The following is a 23,253-nucleotide window of genomic DNA, read 5'->3' as shown; positions in this document are numbered from 1 at the left end:
CTGGCACGTAACAGAGCTGGGAGCCTGGCTGCCAGGGGCGTGTCATCGCGGGGGCAGCCTGGGAGCGCTGCTGCGCCGCGGCAGGAGAAACAGCCGAGGACACCCTGGAAGAGCAGGAGTACGTGGGCCTGCGAGAATGGCGCCAACACCAGCCCTGCAAAGCCACTTTCCAAAGCCGGACCGAGGACAGCCACCGTTGCCCCGCAGGCCTCAAGGATGACGGTCAAACCAGCCAAGGCCGCCTCCCTACCCAGGAACCTCGCAAAGCGCAGGCGCACCTACCCGGGTGGCGCGACTGGGCGGAGTCAAGAGCCGGAAGTTCCTTGCGCCGCAGTCCTTCCCCGGAAACCCGCGGACCGGAACTGCCCGGAGTTCCCGCCCCCAGACAGAACCGTGGGTTGCTGGGCAACCGATGCGGCCGCCGCTGCTGGTCTCTGTGGTGCTGGGAGCGAGCCCAGTATAGCTCCCACCTTCTGCGCTGGTAACCTCCCGTCCCGCCCGCCTCCCTTGTTGTCGCCTCTCCCCGCGTCGCGAAATCCTTGCCCTTGGCACTACTTACATCTCTCCGGGTCCCACAACACCTTAGCGCCCACCTGCTTCAAAGCCAAGCTCCACCGAAAGCGAGGCAGTCAGCCCCCGGACATGGCCTCGGCCCTGACTGATCGCACCTCTCGGGCCCCGAGCACCTACACCTACACCAGCCGGCCCCGAGCACTGCCCTGCCAGCGCAGCCGTTACCGGGACAGCCTGACGCATCCGTGAGTGACCAAGCCAGCCCCTGTGTGGTCTATACTTGCACCCCATCCCCGGGCCGGGGTCTGGCCCCTTCGCCCTGGCAAAAGCAGCTTATGCTGTCTTCCCTTGGCTGCACTCTGCCGAAATAAAAGTTCTGCCCTAAGGAATCTCCCGTGATGTGGAGGAGTGAAGCAGGAAGGGGCATGGGTTGGGCATCAGTTAACTTTTAGTGATACTGAGTTGCTGCCGTGGTCCTTAACATGTACACGAATCGGCTCATTTCACAAAGTTTGAATTGTACCAGTGTGTATTGAGGGCCAGCTACGTGCTGAGCACCTTACTGGGGGCATTCAAATACGTTCTCTTAGTTAATCCACAGTGCTGTCAAGTTGGTTTTATAACTCCATTATGCAGATGAGGAAACTGCGGGGCAAAGATATCCAACATTAGCATATCCAAAATGGGAGCCGAGTAAATCTCTTCGGCAGGCTTTGAGCTGCAGTAAGATTATTCTTCCACGCAGGACCACAGATTGGTTTTTTGTGGTGGTGGTGGTGGTGGTGGTTGCTGTTGTTGTTTTGAGACGGAGTTTCGCTCTTGTCGCCCAGGCTGGGCTGCAATGACGCAATCTCCGCTCACTGCAACCTCCTCACCTCTCCTCCCTCCTCCCCGATCAAACGATTCTCCTGCCTCAGCCTCCCAAGTAGCTGGGACTACAGGCGCCCTCCACCACGCCCGGCTAATCTTTGTATTTTTAGTGGAGACAGGGTTTTGCTACGTTGGCCAGGCTGGTCTCAAACTCTTGGCCTCAAGTGATCCGCCCACCTCGGCCTCCCAAAGTGCTGGGATTACAAGCGTGAGCCACTGCGCCCGGACGGCAGATTGTGTTTTTACATCGATGAACAGTGGCAAATATTCAAACATACATAGGAAAGGAAAAAAAAAATAATAATAAGCTTTTTTTTTTTTTTTTGAGACAGAGTCTCACTCTGTCGCCCAGGCTGGAGTGCAATGATCTCGGCTCACTGCAAGCTCCGCCTCCTGGGTTCATGCCATTCTCCTGCCTCAGCCTCCCAAGTAGCTGGGACTACAGGCGCCCGCCACCACGCCTGGCTCATTTTTTTTTTTTTTTTTTTTGTATTTTTTTAGTAGAGACAGGGTTTCACCGTGTTAGCCAGGATAGTCTCGATCTCCTGACCTCGTGATCCGCCCACCTCAGCCTCCCAAAATGCTGGGATTACAGGCCTGAGCCACCACACCCGGCAAAAAAAAATAAGCTCTTAAAGTTCTCTTAAAGTTAAACGATTCTCTAAAGTTCTTTCCATAAGCCTCAAATATTGAATTCAGCAGAACTTTACAGGAATGCAGGCTCCATGGATGCAGGAACTTTTGCATCTTTTGTTCACCTAGTACAATGCCTGGTACATAGTAAGCACTTAATACGAATTGTCGAATTGATGATTGAACATCAACAATGTAATTATTGATGCTTATTTCAAACGCTCTTTCATAATTATCTTGTTCTAACAAATTCTTTTTTTATAAGAGATGTCTATCACTGTGAGAAAACTAAAATAGAAAATTTAAATTTGAAGAGCGATCATTTATGTTAGAAAAGGATTCAATTTTAAAATTTTCTAATCCTTCCAAAAACACTTTCTGGTGCCTTTAAGTGATTGCTTACAAATCATTACTATCCAATCAGACCAACAGATTAGAAACAAGAATCAATGGTAGTTCATTAGGAACAACTTTTTTGATAGTTGATTAGTATATTGAAGTAATCTGTTGATTAATTGATTAATATATCTGAGTAATGCACAAGACAGAAAAATCTCAATTTTGAGGAAGTAGTATCTTACAAATCATAATCATTGATATCCTAATGGATAAAATACTGAGATTTTATCCATAATTTGCTTATGGATAAGGATAATATTCTTCTCTGATATCCTTATGAATAAAATATTTTTTAAGTGTTCAGGAGAGTAGCCTGGCATGGTGGCATGTGCCTGTAATCCCAGGTACTTGGGAGGCTGAGGCAGGAGGATCACTTAAACCCGGAAGGCAGAGGTTGCAGTGAGCCAAGATCACGCCACTGCACTCCAGCCTGGGTGACAAAGCGAAACTCTGTCTCAAAAAAAAAAAAAAAAAAAAAAGTGTTCAGGAGAGTACTTGTCTTAATCCATTTTATGTTGCTCTAACAGAGTATCTGAAACTGGATAGTCTATAAAGAGATATATTTAGCTCACAGCTCTGCAGACTGAGAAGTACAAGAGTATGGTGCTGGCATCTGCTTGCCTTCTAGTGAGGGCTTTTCTTGTTGTATCATAACACGATGGAGAAGGTCAAAGGGGAAGCAGATACGTGGGAAGTGGCCAAACAGGAGGAAGTACCTCATTTTGTAACAACTTGCTCTCTCTGTAACTAGTCCTATGAGAACTTAATCCAGTCTCTTGAGAGTAAGAGTTCCCTCTCTACTGCGAAAACTGGTGCCAAGCCATTCATGAGGGATCTACCCATGTTCCAAACACCTCCCACTAGGCCCCACTTCCCAACACTGCCATATTGGAAATTAAATTTCCATGTGAGTTTTAGTGGGGACGACAAACCACATCCAAACCACAGCAGTACTTTTAGTACTTGCTGCTGAGTAACTAAATGACCATATCCAAAAAGAGTATGCTTTTGTGTCAATCTGTCTCTATCCTAGAATGTCGTTTAGTTCTTTCCTGTTCAAAATTTTATGTTGAACTGGATAAATCTTCAGTTTTTCAGATGACACATGGCTGGAATGGATAACTAACTTATGACTGAAGGGAGTCAAGGTTCCAACTTATCTTGATTGGGTATATATAACTGGGCTGAAACCAAAAAATGAAACTTAATTGGAAAGCTGTGAAGTTTTACTTAGGTATCAGAAGTCAGTTTCACAAATACAGAAATGGGAGTATCTGATTTTTCCTTTGAAAGGGTCTAGAAATTTAACACAAGTGTAATGTGATTCAAGAACTTCCACCTTTTCATAGGATTATAAAGCTGAAAGAGAACATTTGAATACTAGCCTCATTTACAAACAAAAGAATGTAATACATCTTTTATGTATTTCTTGGTAGTTGTGTGATCATAAACGCCATTAAATTCACCTTTAGGCATGTGTCAAATGACAATTGTGATAATGACATCCTCATTTTAGAAATCCGTTGGTAAAGGATATATAACTCTTCTAATAAAATAACATTTTTAATGCAAATGAATTAAAACCTTAGAACATACCTTTTTTTTAATTTTTACTCAGATCAAATAAGGTTCAAAATCATTGTAGTGGGCAGAATAATGATTTCCCAAAGATGTCCTCTTCCTAGTCCCCAGAACCTGTGAACATGTTATGTGGTAAAAGGGACTTTGAGATGTGATTATATTAAGGATCTTGAGATGGGAGGTCTTGAGATGGGAAATTAGCCTGGCTTATCCAGGTGGGCCCAGTAGAATCACAATGAGGCCTTAAAAGTGAAAGAAGAAGGATAGGCACAGTGGCTCACGCCTGTAATCCCAGCACCTTGGGAGGCCAAGGTGGGCGGATCACAAGGTCAGGAGATCGAGACCATCCTGGCTAACACGGTGAAACCCCATCTCTAATTTAAAAAATACAAAAAAAAAAAAAAAAAAGAGCCGGGCATGATGGCGGGCGCCTGTAGTCCCAGCTACTCGGGAGGCTGAGGCAGGAGAATGGCGTGAACCCAGGAGGCGGAGCTTGCAGTGAGCCGAGATTGCGCCTCTGCAGTCCAGCCTGGGTGACAGAGCGAGACTCCGTCTCAAAAAAAATAAAATAAAAATAAAGTGAAAGAAGAAGGCACAGGAGTCTGAGTCATAGAAGGGGATGTGTCATTAGAAGCAAAGGTCAGAATCACACAAATGCTGACTGGAAAGCGACCACAAGCCAGGGAATGAGGGCAGACTCTAGAGGCTGGAAAAGGCAAAGAAACATTCTCCCCAGGACCTCCAGGAGGAGTGCAGCCCTGTTGACACCCATTTTGAACATCTAAACTGCAGAATTCTGAGAATAAATGTGTTATTTTAAGCCAACTATGTGGTTAGTAGTACCATTTAATGAAATAGGAAACACTGAAGAAGTAATGAGTTGGAATGGGAGAGTGATAATTAGTTCAATTTTGAGGTTGCCTTCCAGATAGCATAGTGAGATGTCATTGGGCAACTGGATATGCCTAGAGTTGAGAGAAGAGTTCTCGGCTAAAAATAAAAATTGGGAGTTTTAGGTATATGGATTATAATTGAAGTCTTGAAAATGGATGAGGTCAGCTAAGGACAAGAGAAGGCTGAGCCTGAAGGAAATCCTCCAGTATGGGAGGAACTGCAAACAAAGGCTAAGAAAAAGGTGTTAGAGAAGTAGCAGAAAAACAATCAAGATTATGGTGGTAACACAGAGGCCTAGGAAAGAGAATGCTTCAGTGAAAGAGTGGCCAGCTGGGCTTAACACTGCCCAGAGATCAATTAATACAAGCAATGAAACATGTTAGAATGTTCAATAGTGGCTTCAATATATGATAAAAAACCAACTTATACCCCACTCAGAATCATTTCCCATAGAGTACTGTTATTGGTGTAGGGCAATGTTTAGTATCTTAGCTATAAGCAATATGTAATTTAAATAACTTAGAATGAAAATATCAACTGTGTTTTTGTATTTTTTACTAGCAATCATTCTGATGCCTGAAATTAATATTTTATTTTATTTATTTATATTTATTGATTTTTTTTTTTTTTTTTTTTTTTTTTTTGAGACAAAGTCTCTCTCTGTCTCCTAGGCTGGAGTTCAGTAGCCTGATCTCAGCTCATGGCAACCTCTACCTCCTGGGCTCAAACCATTCTCATGTCTCAGGCTCCAGAGCAGCTGGGATTACAGGTGCGGGCCACCAGGCCTGGCTAATTTTGTATTTTTAGTAGAGACAGTGTTTCACCATGTTGGCCAGGCTGGAAAATTTTATTAACATTTTAAACAATAACTTTAAAAAATATATTTGGGTTTAAAGAACAATGAGAAAATTGACTTAATTTTTCAGCTTCATTTTTTTATTAGTGTAACTTTTCAATCTTTGAATCAAGCTTTTTTCAGTACTTTAAAGAAGGCCCCTTTTCAAATGGGCCATTTTCATATTTACTAAAGTCATACAGATTACAACCTAAATCTAGCCCTGCCATTTACTAGCAAGGTGACCTTGGGCAGATTCCTGGGTCTGTTTCCCCTTCTGAAAAAGGAATCATAATTCCCAACTTGCAACTTATTGTGAATAATAAATAAAATAATGTACATGAAGGACCTGGCATATAATAAGCATTACATAAATTGTATCCATTTACCTCCTTATTTTACGGACCACACTAAAACAGAAATTTATTTTCTTAAAATATATTGATTTTAGTCTAAATCCTATTGAAAATGAGTTACTTCATAGATACCAATACTCTATTAAAGTGGTTATACAGAATTATCTGTTTTACAGAGATGAAGAACCTATGCGTTATGGAAACATAATGTATGACAGAAGGGTAATTCGAGGCAACACTTATGCACTCCAGACAGGGCCACTGGTAAGTTCAGTTTGAATAGTCTAACACCGTGTTCTCACATTATCTATGGGGAAGGATCAGTTTCTTTGTGTTAATTTCTAATCCATTGCAGACTAAAACATTCATAAAATAAAGATGAATTACCATAAAAGTGAAATTTTTAAAAAGACATACAAATAGAAGCGCAGTGACAGTTTCCAGGAGCTGGGGGATGAGGGGGCCAGGGAGGGAGTTATGTTTAATGAGTGTAGAGTTTCAGTTTTGCAAGGTGAAAAGAGTTCCAGAGATAGAGGATGGTGATAGTGATAGAACAATGTGAATGTAATTAATACCACTGAATTTTATACTTAAAAATGGTTAAGGTGATAAATTTTACATTATGTGTATTTTACCACAAAAAAATAATTAGCTAAGAAAAAAAAAAGCCCCAATTGGCCGGGCGCGGTGGCTCACACCTGTAATCCCAGCACTTTGGGAGGCCAAGGCGGGCAGATCACGAGGTCAGGAGATCGAGACCATTCTGGCCAACATGGTGAAACCCCATCTCTACTAAAAGTACAAAAATTAGATGGGCGTAGTGGCGCTCGCCTGTAGTCCCAGCTACTCGGGAGGCTGAGGCAGGAGAATTGCTTGAACCCGGGAGGCGGAAGTTGCAGTGAGCCGAGATCGCGCCACTGCACTCCAGCCTGGTGATAGAGCGAGACTCCATCTCAAAAAAAAAAAAAAAAGCCCCAATTTTTCATTAGATTCAACAGAACTCTGCCATTCTAAACATTTCTAAACTTTTACTCTCAATTTCTATACTTAAATTGTTACAGACCAGTTCAAATAGTTTATAGACACTAGCCAGAGGCCCACATTTTGAGTGGCACTTGTCTATTGCATCTATATTTGTTTAGATTATCTCATACTCTAATACAATTATCATTATTTAATCAAAAAGTCTGAATTCTGCTTCTTTAATTCACTCAACAAATATTTATTGAGTTTTAGGTCCTGTTCTGGGTACCTAGGATACAAAGATGAGTAAGACATGGTATGATATTAACGGTGGTGAGTTCTTGGCACAGAAATGAAATACAGGTGAATCCATAAACAGTATATGACATATAAGTGCCTAATACAAGACGGTGATAGAGATGCTCCTCTACTTATGATGAGGTTATGCCCCAATAAACCCACTGAACATTGAAAATGGATTTAAAACACCAAACCTGCCAAACACCATAGCATAGCATTGCCTACCTTAAGTATGCTCAGAGGCCAGGCGTGGTGGCTCACTCCTGTAATCCTAGCAGTTTGGGAGGCCAAGGTGGGTGGATCACTTGAGCCCAGGAGCTTGAGACCAGCCTGGGCAATGTGGGGAAACCCTGTCTCTAAAAAAAAAAAAAAAAAAAAAAAAAAAACTCAAAAATTAGCTGGGCATGGTGGCACACCCCTGTAGTCCCAGCTACTTGGGAGGTTGAGGCAGAAGGATTGGTTGAGCCCAGGAGGACAAGGCTGCAGTGAGCTGTGATCACACCACTGCACTCCAGCCTGGGTGACAGAGGGAAACCCTGTCTCAAAAAAACAAAAACAAAAATATAACCTAGAATGTTAAGGAATTGAGGGAAGCTCAGTGTGCCTGAATCAGAGTCTGAGGCAAGGAGTATCAAGAAATACATGATTAAAAAGAAGTTAAAGATGAATAAATCTCAAATCCACATTAGAGAGAATGTTGTTGAATGTCAAATGAGGGATGTGAAGAACCCACCTAAGGTATGTTCCCAGAACAAGACCCTGTCTCCAAAAAAAAAAGTGCTCAGAACACTTACATTAGCCTACAGTTGGGAAAAATCATCTAACACAAAGCCTATTTTATAATAAAGTACTGAATATCTCATATAATTTATGAAATATTAAAGTGAAAAATAGAATGGTTGTATGAGCATTCAAAATACATTTTCTGTGGATACTTTTGTATCATCAAAAAGCTGAAAAATCATAATCCGCATAAGTTGGGGAACATCTATTAGTCTGAAGCAATGGTTAACTTACTAAACATATATATATATATATATATATATATATATATATATATATATGTATGTATGTATGTATGTATGTACGCTTCAACCCTATCCTGGATCTCCTGCATTAGAACCTCCAGGGGTTCCCTGCTTCTCCCACCGAGGTGGTGTCAACAAGGGTGGAGCAGGAAGCTGAACTTTCACCTTCACCCAGTACCAATGAGGTAGTAGGAGATGGCACAAGTCAGTGCCCCACTCTTTCTGGGGTGGTGCCAGCAAACCCAGTGAGTAGCTGAATTGCAGTCCTGTCTGGCAGTAACAAGGTGGTATGAGGCAGTGCTAGTCAATGCTGCACTCCCCCGACACCACCACCAGTGCCTAGAAAGGAGCTGAACTACCACCCCCACCTGGCACCAATGTGTTGGTACAAGTTGACCCGCTGCTTTTGTTGAGGTGGTGTCAGCGGGGCCCAGCAGGAAGTTGAACTTCCAACCCTACTCAGGCTTGTACACTAAAACAAAAAGGGTGATTTCCTACTGAAAAATAGGATCGAAAGTCTTAAAATATAATACCCAAAATAGCCAGGATACAAACAAAAATCATTCATCATACTACAAGAATCAGGACAGTCACAACTTACATGAGAAAAGACAATCAAGAAATGACCAAACCAAGATGACTCAGATGTGGGAATTACCTGACAAGGATTTTAAAGCAACAATCAAAAATGTTTCAATGAAAAGTGAACAATTATAGACACTCTTGAAACAAATAAAAAATAATCTTAGCAAAGAAATACAAGATATAAAAGTAAACCAAATGGAAACTTATAGAACTGAAAAATACAATAACTAAAATAAAAAACTCACTGGATGGACTCAGTAGTACATTGGAAATGACATAGGAAACAATCAGTGAACTTGAAGAAAAATCAGTGAAGAGTGGAAGTTATCTAGCTGAACAGAGAGAAAATAGAAAAAAAAAAAAAAAAAAAAAGGCTGAGAGAGCCGAAGAACAATCACAAAGATTTACATTCATGTTGTTGGAATCCTAGAAGGAGAGGAGGAAAACTATGAGATGGAAAAATATTTGAAGAAATTGTGCTTGAAAATTCCACAAATTTGGCAAAAGGCCTACAGATCCAAGAAGCCAAGTGACCCCCCAAGAGGATAAACCCAAAGAAATCTACCCAAGATAAATCAAGATCAAAATTTGAAAATTAAAAACAAAACATCTTGAAATCAGCCAGAAAGAAATTACACGTTAGCTAAAGGAGAACAATGATTTAAATGGCAGTGGATTTCTTACCTAAAACATGGAGACAAGAAAGTGACACAATATTTTTCAAGTCCTTAAAGGAAAGAACTATCAATCTCTAATTCTAATCCGGTGAAAATATTTTTCAGGAGTTCCAAAATGGCAGCATAGAAGCAGGCTGGCTTCACTCCCCCTGCAAAAGAAAATCAAGAACAAATGTACAGTGCCAAGATTACCATCAGCAATATTCTAGAGCTCAAGTAGAAGGAGGAAGCAGTTCCCAGGGCTACAGAAAAGTGAAAAAGCTTCAAGGAGATGGTAGGAGAGTCAGACGTTCATGTCTACAGTATCTCTCCTTCTAGTCTGCCTGGCACGAAGGATGTGGAGGATTGATTTAGGGTTCTCTAGAGGGACAGAACTAATGGAATAGATATATATATATATAAAGGAGAGTTTATTAAGTCACACAATCACAAGGTCCCACAATAGGTCATCTGCAGGCTGAGGAGCAAGGAGAGCCAGTCCAGGTTCCAAAACTGAAGAACTTGGAGTTCAATGTTCAAGGGCAGAAAGCATCCAGCACAGGAGAAAGTTGTAGACTGGGAGGCTAGGCCAGTCTCTCTTTTCACATTTTTCTGCCTGCTTATATTCTAGCCACTCTGGCAGCTGATTAGATTGTGCCTACCCAGATTAAGGGTGGGTCTGCCTTTCCCAGCCTACTGACTCAGATGATAGTCCCTTTTGGCAACACCCTGAGACACACCCAGGATCAATACTTGGTATCCTTCAATCCAATCAAGTTGACACTCAGTATTAACCATCACAGGGATTTATCTCTGACTTGTGATTTCTGCACTGGAAAAAGATCAAGGTGGACAACTAGTTTCCCTACCATGTTGGGTTTCCTGGCAGGAAATTCAACCCACAAGAAGCATCATGAGTTCCTGAAGAGAGAAATACCCCTGAGTACAGCCAAAAACAAAATGGGGAGGTGAGACTACCATCCCCAGCCCTGGACACTCTGCTGTATAACTCAACCAAAAGAAACACCAAATCAGAGTGACTGTTCAGCAGCACCACACTGTAGGAGATAACATTGTACTGGTCCCCTGGGCACAAACCCCTAGCCAGTCACACTACCATTGTATCCCCTTCGGGACCTCCCTGATTCAGGATGGGCAGTGCTCTGATCATTTACTAGAGCCAGGTGAACCTGGACTTAAGGCACCACCTAGAACCAAAAAGGAGGCAGCAATCTAGTGATAAAGGATCTCTGGTGGGGCACAGTGTCTCATACCTGTAATCCCAGCACTTTGGGAGGCCGAGGCAGGCAGATCACTTGAGGTCATTAGTTCGAGACCAGCCTGACCAATATGATGAAACCCCATGTCTACTAAAAATACAAAAATTAGCCAGGCATGGTGGCAGGCGCCTGTAATCCCAGCTACTTGAGGGGCTGAGTCAGGAGAATCGCTTGAACCCAGGAGGCAGAGGTTGCAGTGAGCCAAGATCACACCACTGCACTCCAGCCAGGGTGACAGAGTGAGACTCTGTCTCAAAAAAGGAAAAAAAAAAAGATCTCTAAGAAAATATATCCAATAAAAAGCAAAACAAGCCACACAGATTAGACTGGACTAAATAATCCTTCAGTGCAGAGGCATAGACATACATCCACATCAAACAACAGCAAACAGGGAACCATGACCTACCTAAAGGGACAAAGCAAGGAATCAGTAACTGACGCTAATGAGATGGCAGGATGTGAGCTCTCTGACCAAAAATTCAAAATAGCAGTCTTAAGGAAATTCAGTGATGTCTAATATAACACAGAAAAGCAATTTAGGAATTTGTTAGAGAAATTTAACAAAGAGATTGAAATAATTTTTAAAAATCAAGCAGAAATCTTGGAGCTGAGTAATACATTTGTTGAACTGAAAAATTTATTAGAGGCTTTCAACAATAGAATGAATCAAACAGAGGAAAGAATCAGTGAACATGAAGACAAAGACAGACTATTTGAAAATACACAGTCTGAGGAGAAAAAAGAATGAGAAGAAACAAAGACTGCTTACAAGATATAGAAAATTACCCCAAAAGATCAAAGCTAAGAATTACTTGTGTTCAAGAGGGAATTGAGCAAGAGCAAGGAGTGGGAAGCTTGTTTTAAGAAATACAGAAAACTTTCCAAAACTTGAGAAAGAGATAGATATCCAGGTACAGGAAGGTCAGAGAATACCAAACAGATTCACCCCAAATAATACCTCATAGAATAATCAAGCTCTCAAAGGTCAAGGACAAAAAAAGAATCCCAAAAGCAGCAAGAGAAAAGAAGCAAATAACATACAGGAAAGAGCTCCAATCCATCTGGCAGCAGACTTCTCAATGGAAACTGTACAGGCCAGGAGGGAGTGAGATAACCAGGAGGGACTGGGGTGACATTTTCAAAGTGCTGAAAGAAAAAAATCATCTAAGAATATTGTATCCACAAAGTTATCCCTCAAATATGAAGGAGAGATAGTCTTTCCTAGACAAATAAAAGCTGAGCAAATTCAGCACCACCACGCCCATCTTACAAGAAATGTTGAAGGGAATTCTTCAGCCTGAACAACAACAACAACAACAAAAATACTCATGTGCCAAAATAAAACATTTGAAGGTATGAAACTTACTGGTTAAATTAAGTACATAGACAAACCTAGAATACTCTCATACTATAACTGTGGTATGCAATCCATTCATAATTCTACTGAGGCCCAAAAGACAACTATCAAAAACAGTAATAGCTGCAGCAACCTGTTAAGAGGGAGGTAATATAAAAATATGTGCAATGAGACAACTAAAAGTTAGTATGTGGGGGGATGGAGTTAAAGTGTAGAATTTTTTTTTCTTTTTTTCTTTGCTTCTGTTCTTTGTGATCTAAGATAAGTTGTCATCTCTGCAAACAACTTGTTATACCTATGTTTTTTGTAAGCCTCATGGTAACCACAATGCAAAAATCTGTAATAGATTAACCAAAAATTAAAAGCAACAAACTAAAATATACTACCAGATAAAGTCACTTAACACAAAGAAGGACAATGAAGAAGGAAGGAGATACAAAACAACCAGAAAATAAGCAACAGAATGGTAGTAGTAAGTCCTTGCTTTATCAATAATAACACTGAATGTAAGAGGACTCTGTTCTCCAATTAAAAGGCATAGAATAGCTGATTGGATAAAGAAATGAGACCCAACTATATGCTCCTAGAAGAAACCCACTTCACCTACAGAGACACACATAGACTGAAAGTAAATGGATGGAAAAAGATTTTCCATGCAACTAGAAACCAAAAAAGAGCATGAGTATACTTACATCAGATAAACTACAAATCAAAGACTGTAAAAAGAAACATGGTCACTCCGTAATAATAAAGTGATCAGCGGAGGATGTAACAATGATAGATATCCATGCACCCAACACCAGAGCTCCCAACTATATAAAGCAAACATGAATAGATCTAAAGGGAGAGATAGACCACAATAATATTAGGAGACTTTAACAACCCATTCTCAGTAATGAATAGATAATCCAAATAGAAAATCAGGAAAAAAAGAAAAAGAAAGAAACAAAAGAAAATTGGTGTTAAACTTCACACTAGACCTATTAGGACTAACTGATATTTATAGAACATTTTATCCATCTTCTGCAGAGTACACATTTTTTTTTCTTCATCACATGGATCATTCTTCAGAATAGACCATGTCTTAGGCCACAAAACATGTCTGAACAAATTCAAAAAAGTAGAAATCATATCGAATATCTTTGCTGACCACAATGAAGTAAAACTAGAAATCAATAATAAGAGGAATCTTAGAAGCTGCAAAAATACATAGAAATTAAACAGCATGCTCCTGAATGATCAGCAGGCCAATGAATAAATTAAAAAGGAAATGTTTTTATTATTTTTGTAAATATATAGATAGGATTGTGCACCCATATATTCCAGTTAACAGCCATACTTTGAAGTTACTTTTATGCTTTGTCAAACATCTTTGTAATTATCTGACAAAGTACCAATACAATTTTAATGAAGTTACTGATAATCAGGAAACATTATGACAAATGCGTTTATACTACTCAGGAATTGCTTTTGGAATGGCAGTTCCTGTATGCTTTAATAAATATTTTCTAAATTCTAGAAATATTTTCTATCCCTGTTAGCTCAGACAGCCTGATTCTCTAGAGCTTCAGAGACAACGGGAGGCTAAGAAGAGGGCTCTTGCCAGAAAACAAGCCCAAGAGCAGCTCAGACCACAAACACCTGAACCTGTGGAAGGCAGAAAGCATGTCGATGTGCAAACAGGTGTGTGACTGTGCCCTCGGCATTGTGTCCTCTTGGTTTACTCAGTTGTCTATGTCAGTTCATTTTTATTTGGCCTTTGTATTATTTATGCCTCTCTTGTGCTATCTGATACTTCCCCGACCACATGGTAGGGAAGTTCATTTATTAAAGAAATGCATAGACTAGTCTGGGTATGCTGGCTCACGCCTATAATCTCAGCACCTGGGGAGGCTGAGGCGGGCAGATCCCTGAGGTCAGGAGGTCAAGACCAGCCTGGCCAATGTGGTGAAATACCCAGTCTCTACTAAAAAATACAGAAATTAGCTGGGCATGGTGGTGGTCACCTGTAATCCCAGCTACTCAGGAGGCTGAGGCAGGAGAATCACTTGAACCTGGGAGGCGGAGGTTGCAGTAAGCCGAGATCACACCATTGCACTCCAGCCTGGGCGATGAGCAAAAGTCCATCTTAAAAAAAAAAAAAAAAAGAGAGAGAGAGAGAAAGAAAGAAATACATAGACTATATACTACTATCATAGTGGATATGGCTGGAAGTGTGGGATGGGGTTTAAAAAAAAAAAAAAGAATGTTGGCCAAGCACAGTGGCTCACATCTGTAATCCCAACACTTTGGGAGGCAAGGAAGAAGGATCACTTGAGCTGAGGAGTTAGAGACCAAAGACCCCATCTCTACAAAAAAAATTTTAAAATTGGTTGAGCATAGTGGTGCACACCTGTAATTCCAACTACTCAGTAGGCTAAGACAAAAGGATCATATGTGCCCAGGATTTCAAGGCTGCAGTAAGCTATGATCACACCACTGCACTCAGCCTGGGCAACAAATAAATAAATAATTTTGTGACCAGATTCTCTCTTAGCCCTTTTCACATATTCTGTTCTCAAACTGGGATTCTTTCTCATAGCCCAACATGAATCACAGTTCTTTTCATTAGGACTTACAGGAAAGGAGAGCAATATGGTTCTATTTTGTCATTTTGTTTGTCTTTTGAGAGGAGTAAACCCACTCCCATCTGAGTCATCTGCTTCTCACACCAGCCTCTTCTGTCCTCTGGTTCTGTCGCTGTGCACATTCCCCAGGGCCACACAGGCACCCCTGAGGCAGGTGCCAGGATTTGCATACTTGTCTCGCTGTGCTCAGCTGTAGAGGCTTACCTGGTCCTATGGGGTCTAGCTGTGTTGTTGACAGAATCTTGGTCATCAGACAGTGCTTGGTGTTTTCCTTGGACCACTGTCACTACTTAAGGTTCACTTTGTACCCTTCCAAGATGATGAGTGGATCCATCAGGATTATTTCTGCATGGTAAAGGCAAAAGGGACCATTCCATGCTTTAACCCCTGCCTTTAGGCCAAGTATAGAATGAGTGTATGGCTGTCATTAGCCAAAGAGATAAGTTTTCATGTTTCTGTATACCATCAGAATATTAAGTGATATAATAGCAGCCAGCTTTTTTTGGATATTTCCTCAGAGACTGAACCAGGTCGTTTATCTGTGTATTTCCTTCATTATTACAAAGATTCTGTGTGACAGGTAGTTATAGCCCATTTTACAGATGAAGAAACTGAGGCCCAGAGAGGACATGACTTGGCCAAGTCCTGTGCCCAACATCTGACTCTAGTGCTCATGTTCTTTGCTTGATACCACATTACCCCTGCCTCATATAAGTTACTCCTAACATGAAATTTGTTTTCATACATCTGTTTATAATCTGTAGTGTAGAGGGAACATCCAATAACCTGGTGACTTGGTACATGATTTTTTTTAAATATCCAGGAATTTTCAAATCTGTATATGTTTACTATCTTAGGACTCAGATATATATACATATGTGTATACATATGTATATATACACATGTATATATACATATGTGTATATATACACGTATGTATATATGTATATATCTATCGATAGATATATATGTGTATATCTATCGATAGATATATATGTGTATATCTATCGATAGATATGTGTATCTCTATCGATAGAGATGCGCATCTCTATCGATAGATATATACACATAGATATGTGTATATATCTATCGATAGATATGTGTATAGATATCTATCGATAGATATATATGTGTATATATCTATCGATAGATATGTGTATAGATATCTATCGATAGATATATATGTGTATAGATATCTATCGATAGATATAGATATCTGTAGATAGAGATATCTATAGATAGATATACGTATAGATATATATACATATATATCTCTATATATGTATGTATTTGACTTTTTATCCACTGATGTACTCTGCATCTTATACACATCTACAGTCTCATGTTCTTCTTTAGCTCCATTTTCAGATACAAAGCTCAGTGCTTTCTAGACATTCAGTAAATGTTCTAGCCTAATTCTATCTATGGTCTTCCAAATATTTAAAAACTCTTAGTTCAGTATGTGAGGTAAGCCCCACATCTGAGCACTTTTATTCTAATACTTATTTTCTGATTCATTTAAATATGTTTTGAAGGAGCTAAAATTTCAAATACGCATGTATGCTTGAAATAGACCAGAATTTTTTTTTTTTTTTTGAGACAGAGTCTCACTATGTTGCCCAAGCTGTAGTTCAGTGACACGATCTTGGCTCACTACAACCTCCACCTCCCAGGTTCAAGCAATTCTCCCACCTCAGCCTCCTGAGTGGCTGGGACCACAGGCACACACCACCACACCCAACTAATTTTTGTATTTTTTGTAGAGATGGGGTTTCACTATGTTGGCCAGGCTGGTCTCAAACTCCTGGCCTCAAGTAATGCACCCTCCTCGGCCTCCCAAAGTGCTGAGATTATGGGCATGAACTACCATGCCCGGACTTAGACCAGAATTTTAAACTCAATGTATATGATATTCTTCTTAGAATTATACCTTGAAGAGATTGCTGATCGCATAATAGAAGTTGATATGGAATGCCAAACAGATGCATTTTTGGACAGACCACCAACACCACTCTTTATTCCTGCCAAAACTGGCAAAGATGTGGCCACCCAAATACTAGAAGGAGAGGTACAGTACATCCTATGGGCTTCCCTCTATAATCTTTATAAGTGAGGTAAATTCAGGTGTAGATAATGCTTAATATGAGCAAGAACCACTTCATAATCAGATTCTACTTCTTGGATTTCTTTCCAGATATTATCTATAATGGTTTTATCATATAGTACTCAGAAATGTTTTAAAATACCATGTTCTGATTTCTTTGCTGATTAACAATAAAATCATTTGAAATATTTTTAGAATATTTCCACATTTGATTTTTGTTTGTTTATATGCTTGCTTAATGTATATATATAAGATAGATTTGTACTAAATAGGGAAAAATAATATCCCTGATATAAAAGATTCCACAATTAGTTGCTTTTGGATTATATAACTTTTGTAAAGGTACTCTCTCATTTAAAAAAATTTTTTTTAATAATTACATTTTTCTATCAGTGCGGAATGCATAAATAGGCCTCTTTATGAAATTGAAGAAAAGAAGGCAATGATTATGTTCATAATGACCTAAGTGAGTTTTAATACTTACGGGAACTTGAAAGAACTGTCACTGAAATTGGGAAATAAAATAAATCTTCAGAAGCTACCTGAAAGTTATATTTGCCTATAAATCCTAGCAATGAATCACCAAAATATCTATTATTCTTGTTCCTTCATTCATCAAACTGTTATTAAAAATAAATAAAAATCAAACAGAAAAGGCAAACAATAAGACAAAGATATTTCTCTTCAGTGTCAGGGTTCATTTTGATGAATAAATAGGTTTTTTTCATAACTTTGACTTAACAGATTTTTACCTGTAAACAAAATGTTGTTCATTTTGAGGATTAGAAACCATGAATAAAGCACCAGCACAGTGTCTGGCACACAGGAGACACTTAATAAATAATATCTTGTTATTGCTATTCATTGTATTTTTGTTGAGCATCCGATTCATAATTAAAATTTTAAGTTTGCTTTATTTTGTATGTTTAAGCTCTTTGACTTTGATCTTGAAGTTAAACCAGTGTTAGAAGTTTTGGTGGGGAAGACAATTGAGCAGTCTCTTCTGGAAGTAATGGAAGAAGAAGAGCTGGCTAACCTGCGGGCCAGTCAGCGTGAGTATGAAGAACTACGGAATAGCGAACGTGCTGAAGTTCAACGACTTGAAGAGCAAGAGAGGCGACACCGAGAAGAAAAAGTATATATATAATTATATTTTTCTTTCTTAGGCAGTCTTTTGGCTAGTTAGCATATTATGTTCAAAATTACATGTGATGATATATCATAAGACTAAAGATCTTTGGGAATATATTAGAAAAAGATGTATAGTATTTTTGCTCAGGTCTCTCCTATAGATCATAGATCTTTCATGGACAGAATTACATCTTTTAAACTCCAGCTTACATAAATACACCTAAATTGAGTTTCCAAAAGTTTCTAAATGAAGTGAAAGTTCCTAAGTGACATGTGTGCCAGTTGTAAGACTCTCTTAAATATCAGGAGTCCTAAAGAAAGAAAGACGTATGTTGGTTTGCCAAAAGTCAGTGGCAGAAAGATGGAAGGAAGGAAAAAGTGAATGTATTGGAGAGAGACTATGGGTAAAAAGCAGGGGATCTGGATAGAGTTCTGATTCTTTTTCTCGGTGACCAGGCCCTTCTTTATACCCTTAGTGACACACCAGACCTATTTGGGTTCTCATAGAATATTTTTCAGATTCTAGATTTTTAGAATCTTCAGTAAGGAAAGGTTTACAATCCAGTTTTTTTAAATGTGCCAGTAGCCTGCAGTTAGGAAGCACTAGAAAAGATAGTCTTTTTGGTTTTGGCAATAACCGTCAGCCTTTGTTGTATACTGATGAACAAATTATAAAGTAGTATCTTAATACCTGAAACAGTTAAGAAAAAATTCCCAAGGGGCCTAACTTACTATACTATGAAAAATAGCATAATTGTTGGGAAATCCTACTCAATACCTATCAAATGGACTTTAATTCTAAGATGAATACTTAGTTGTGTAAAGAGCATAGGGCTTACAATAAGGATTGTGCAAATTTATAAATATAAAAAAACTGGCAAAATAAACTTTGTTGAAATGAGTCATGAAATCTTTATCAAAAAATATTTGTTTATTTACTATTTGGAAATATATTATGGAAAACTGGATACAAGAATCATGTAGATTTATATTTGTTTAAAGTTTGAAAATAGATTTAATTAGAAAATATATTAATGCTCCCACTTCCACATGAGAGTAGAGAACAGGATTCATCAGCTTTATAAATATTACATGGTCTAAAGGAAGCAACAACAAAAAATAAGAGGCTTTCATGATCTTCAGAACCATTCAGCTTTACAAATTCAGGGAATTATTACAAATGAACTCATTCATTGGCCCACTGGTAATTTTTCTTACCAGTAATATTTCATGATAATATTAATTTAAAATACATATAATGGTGATTATCTTTTTGCTACTGTCTATACTGTCAAGCATGTATGTCTTGAAATTATTTTACTTGAATTCAATAGTGAGATGTTTTACCTTAAATTCCATCTTTTATAACTTCCTGAATTCAGTACCCACTAGCTGTTGAAATTCATTAAAGTTTTGATGAAAAATATGAACCTTTAATAGATAGACACCTTGCTGTCCATTTTTTGATAAGTCTGGATTCTTGTACTTATTAACTTGACTAGATTCGGTACTTGGGGAGGGCATAAGAGCTAAATAACCACCTCCCTATGTCATTCTTGGCAGGAACGGCGTAAGAAACAGCAGTGGGAAATAGTGCACAAGCACAACGAGACATCACAAAAAGTCGCCGCCCGAGCATTTGCACAGCGTTACCTGGCTGACCTTCTCCCGTCTGTTTTTGGCAGCCTCAGGGATAGTGGCTACTTTTATGATCCCGTTGAAAGAGGTTTGTAGATATTTTTGTTAGATTAATTTTGTTGTAATAAGCATCCTCTTAATGGTTCAAATTTATCTTATGTCCATTTTTATTTTGAATTGGAATCTTTCTATTTCTGACACAAAGTCAATTTTAGTTGTTTAAAGTAAGTACAGTTGTTAATGAGATGTGTATTTTAAAGATCTTGATTTAAGGATATTAGTGTTTGTTTATTGAGAAGCAACATTTGTATAGTAGAAAGAAATATGGACTTGGTATTGAAAACTTGAGTTTGGGTTGCAGCTTTATCATTAGCTAGCTTGATGACCTCCAGTTTCTTCATGTGTGAAATGAGGATTTTTTTTTTTTTTTTTTTTTTTTTTGAGATGGAGTCTCGTTCTTTTGCCCGGGATGGAGTGCAGTGGCGCAATCTTGGCTCACTGCAACCTCTGCCTCCCGGGTTCAAGCAATTCTCCCTGCCTCAGCCTTCTGAGTGGCTGAGATTACAGGCACATGCTACCACACCCAGCTAATTTTTGTATTTTTTAGTAGAGACGGGGTTTCGCCATGTTGGCCAGGCTGGTCCTGACCTCAAGTGATCCGCCTGCCTTGGCTTCCCAAAGGGCTGAGATTAGAGGCGTGAGCCACCGTGCCCAGCCTGAAATGAGGATTATTTAGGAGTTAAGTCATGAAATATATGAAACTGTGTAAACTATAAAGTCCTGTGTATGCATAAGTAGTTGTTATTAACTTTTTCTCAGCTGACTTATTCAAATCAAAAACCCTTTGAGGGCAGGTATCAAGGTCATTTATTCATTTAGTTAGGCGCTTACCCTGTTCCAGGCAGTGTTTGGTATTGGTGAAAAAGAAGGATCCCTGATCTCTGCCACTAGGGAGCCCATAGCCTGATAGCTGTCTGTCTGTATCCCCTCAAAGCCCACGTTTCTAGCTGCTCAGCCAGTGGAAATGAAGAGTTGTGTGTCCTCTCCACCACCCACCTTCCTCAGAGTGAAAAGCACTTACATCCACTGTGCTTGGTGTATAGGTCCTATTTTGTTGGCCAGTAGTATCTTGGGACACATGTTAGTAATGTTAATTTTCACTGATTACATATTCGATTCAATACAAAGAAGTCAGATCACAGATAAATATTATTAATATACATAGTATTTTTCATAGGTGATATCATTTGATACTCCCAATAACCCTGTAGGATAGACAGGTCAGATTGAATTCCCATTTTTTCAGAAATAGAAACTGAAGCTCAAAGAAGTTAAATGCCTTGCTCCCAAATCCTCAGGCAGTGGAAATATTAGGCCTCAAACTGACTTGGAACTCAGACTCCAAGTCCAGTGTTCATTCTCGGCTATCATCCTGCTGTCCTGGGCTCTAGCTTGGACTCTAACTGTTAGCCAGAGAGATCAGTAGCCTTCTTTCTATCACAGATTACCAAAAAAGTAAGTTATAGATCATTTAAAAGCTTGCAAATGAAATTCATACCTGAGATTAAAATTATTTATAGTAGTGAATATAATATTCTATCACACTCTCCATTTCATCCTATTGAAAAATAAAATTAGATGCCTGCCCCAAAAAAATGTTGTTCTGAAACTTTAAAATGTATATGGTAATAGACCATATTTTTAAAATGCTTACACAGTAGATTTCAGTTTGAACAAACTTAATACTGATGGAAACACCTAGTTTCTGACCTATTTCTAGATGGCTGCCTCCTCAAATGCCCTCTCACCTGCATTCTCTGAGTCTGATCAGCTTCCTTCCATTAGGCCCTGGGCTTCAGGTGGAGACTTTCTTTTACTGGCATTGCTCAATCCCAGATTTGCATTGCATTTGGATTGGAGTTCTCTCAAACCCACATCCTCCCCCTGCCTCCGTGATCCATCTCAGATTGCACCTATGAAGGAAACTCCAAATGCCTTGACTCCAAGGAAGGCTTCATAGTTCTTAAAATATTGGGTCGGGCGCAGTGGCTCACACCTATAATCCCAGCACTTTGGGAGGCCGAGGCGGGTGAATCACGATGTCAGGAGATTGAGACCATCCTGGCCAACATGGTGAAACCCCGTCTCTACTAAAAATACAAAAATTAGCCAGATGTAGTGGTGTGCAGCTGTCGTCCCAGCTACTCAGAAGGCTGAGGCAGGAGAATCACTTGAACCAGGAAGTGGAGGTTGCAGTGAGCAGAGATCATGCCACTACACTCCAGCCTGGGTGACAGACTGAGACTCTGTCTCAAAAACAAAAAAAAAAAAATCACTTATGCAATAGAAAGGAAACTAACCAGAACATATATAAGGAATATGGCAAAAGTTATGCTGTATGAGTCTACTTAACATTTTATATTAAGAAACCAATGTTGATGAGTCTATTACATTAAGAGAAAAGCACATGATTCCTCTGATAATACATGAAAATCAATGAATTCTTTTATTACAGATATTGAGTTAGGATTTCTTCCATGGCTAATGAATGAAGTTGAAAAAACCATGGAATATAGCATGGTGGGAAGAACAGTGCTTGACAGTAAGTTATTTTATCCAAAAATTCATCTCTAAAATTTTTGGTAGAAAGAATAAATTGAATAATTGAAAGAAAGATTAATTTTACGGTTCTAATACTTAAACTTTTAGTATATCAATTGTATTAATAAAAGTGCAAATTTTTACCCTCAATATTATTTTTGGCTCTTCTATAATTTGCTATCTATTAATATCTTCTGTCATTACTTTATAAATGATACTCTGTTAAAACAGAATATATTTTATATTTAATGCATTAAGTGTGAAGTTAAGTATGCTGACTTCCAAAAAAGGTTATGACATAGGAAAGAGATGAGGCTTCGTGAAGGTTTTGTAATCATCTATAAGTCAGCATTATAACTCCTGAAATAAACCATAATATGAAAATCATAGTGATGTCTGGACATTTAACTTTTCAGTGTTGATCCGTGAGGTGGTTGAAAAGAGACTGCATATGTATGAGCATGGGGAAGACATACATCAGTCTCCAGAACCCGAGGATGAGCCTGGTGGTCCTGGAGCAATGACAGAGTCACTGGAGGCCTCTGAATTCCCGGAGCAGAGCATGTCACAGACACAGAAGCTGCTTTTAGATGGAGACTACCTACAAAGAACAACATATGACAGAAGGTCATCCCAGGAAAGGAAGTTTATGGAAGAGAGAGAGCTCTTAGGGCAGGATGAAGAAACAGCAATGAGGAAGTCCTTAGGGGAGGAAGAATTGTCATAGGAGGGAAGCTTCGAAGTCATGAAACCAATCAACAGCCAAGTCAGCAAGCAATCAGGTAATGATGCGCAAGTCCCCTCAGGTTATAGAAATTATGTTGTATTTAGTCAGTATGTCTTTTTGTGTAATGGACTGGGCCAATCAAATGTGATAAAATAAAACTAATTTGAAAATGAAA

The 23,253-nt window shown here is 39.3% G+C and overlaps 1 protein-coding gene across 2 annotated transcripts; it reads left to right on the top strand.

Moving 5' to 3' along the window:
• The first annotated feature begins 198 nt into the window (after positions 1–198).
• Positions 199–23,253, top strand: RSPH3 (radial spoke head 3). 2 transcript variants are annotated; one of them, XM_058435643.1, is made up of 9 exons: positions 199–481; positions 587–758; positions 6,258–6,345; positions 13,792–13,933; positions 16,800–16,945; positions 17,913–18,116; positions 19,676–19,838; positions 22,266–22,352; positions 22,768–23,253. In XM_058435643.1, the coding sequence occupies exons 1-9, from the start codon at positions 217–219 to the stop codon at positions 23,076–23,078; spliced, it is 1,578 nt and encodes a 525-aa protein (XP_058291626.1). In that variant the 5' UTR covers positions 199–216; the 3' UTR covers positions 23,079–23,253. The 2 variants fall into 2 exon arrangements, with proteins under 2 accessions (XP_058291626.1, XP_032017599.1); XM_032161708.2 differs by having other exon boundaries at positions 199–758.

This window comes from Hylobates moloch, unplaced genomic scaffold (genome assembly GCF_009828535.3).
Source record: "Hylobates moloch isolate HMO894 unplaced genomic scaffold, HMol_V3 SCAFFOLD_2, whole genome shotgun sequence".
Taxonomy (NCBI): Eukaryota; Metazoa; Chordata; class Mammalia; order Primates; family Hylobatidae; genus Hylobates; species Hylobates moloch.
The sequence above is the reverse complement of the archived record's forward strand: the minus strand, read 5'-3'. Positions and strand labels throughout refer to the sequence as shown.

Coding starts and splice junctions, on each gene's coding strand:
- RSPH3 (XM_032161708.2), top strand. CDS start 217: ATGACGGTCAAACCAGCCAAGGCCGCCTCCCTACCCAGGAACCTCGCA. Junction 18,117..19,675: donor GGCGACACCGAGAAGAAAAA/GTATATATATAA, acceptor CATTCTTGGCAG/GAACGGCGTAAGAAACAGCA. Junction 22,353..22,767: donor GGGAAGAACAGTGCTTGACA/GTAAGTTATTTT, acceptor TTAACTTTTCAG/TGTTGATCCGTGAGGTGGTT.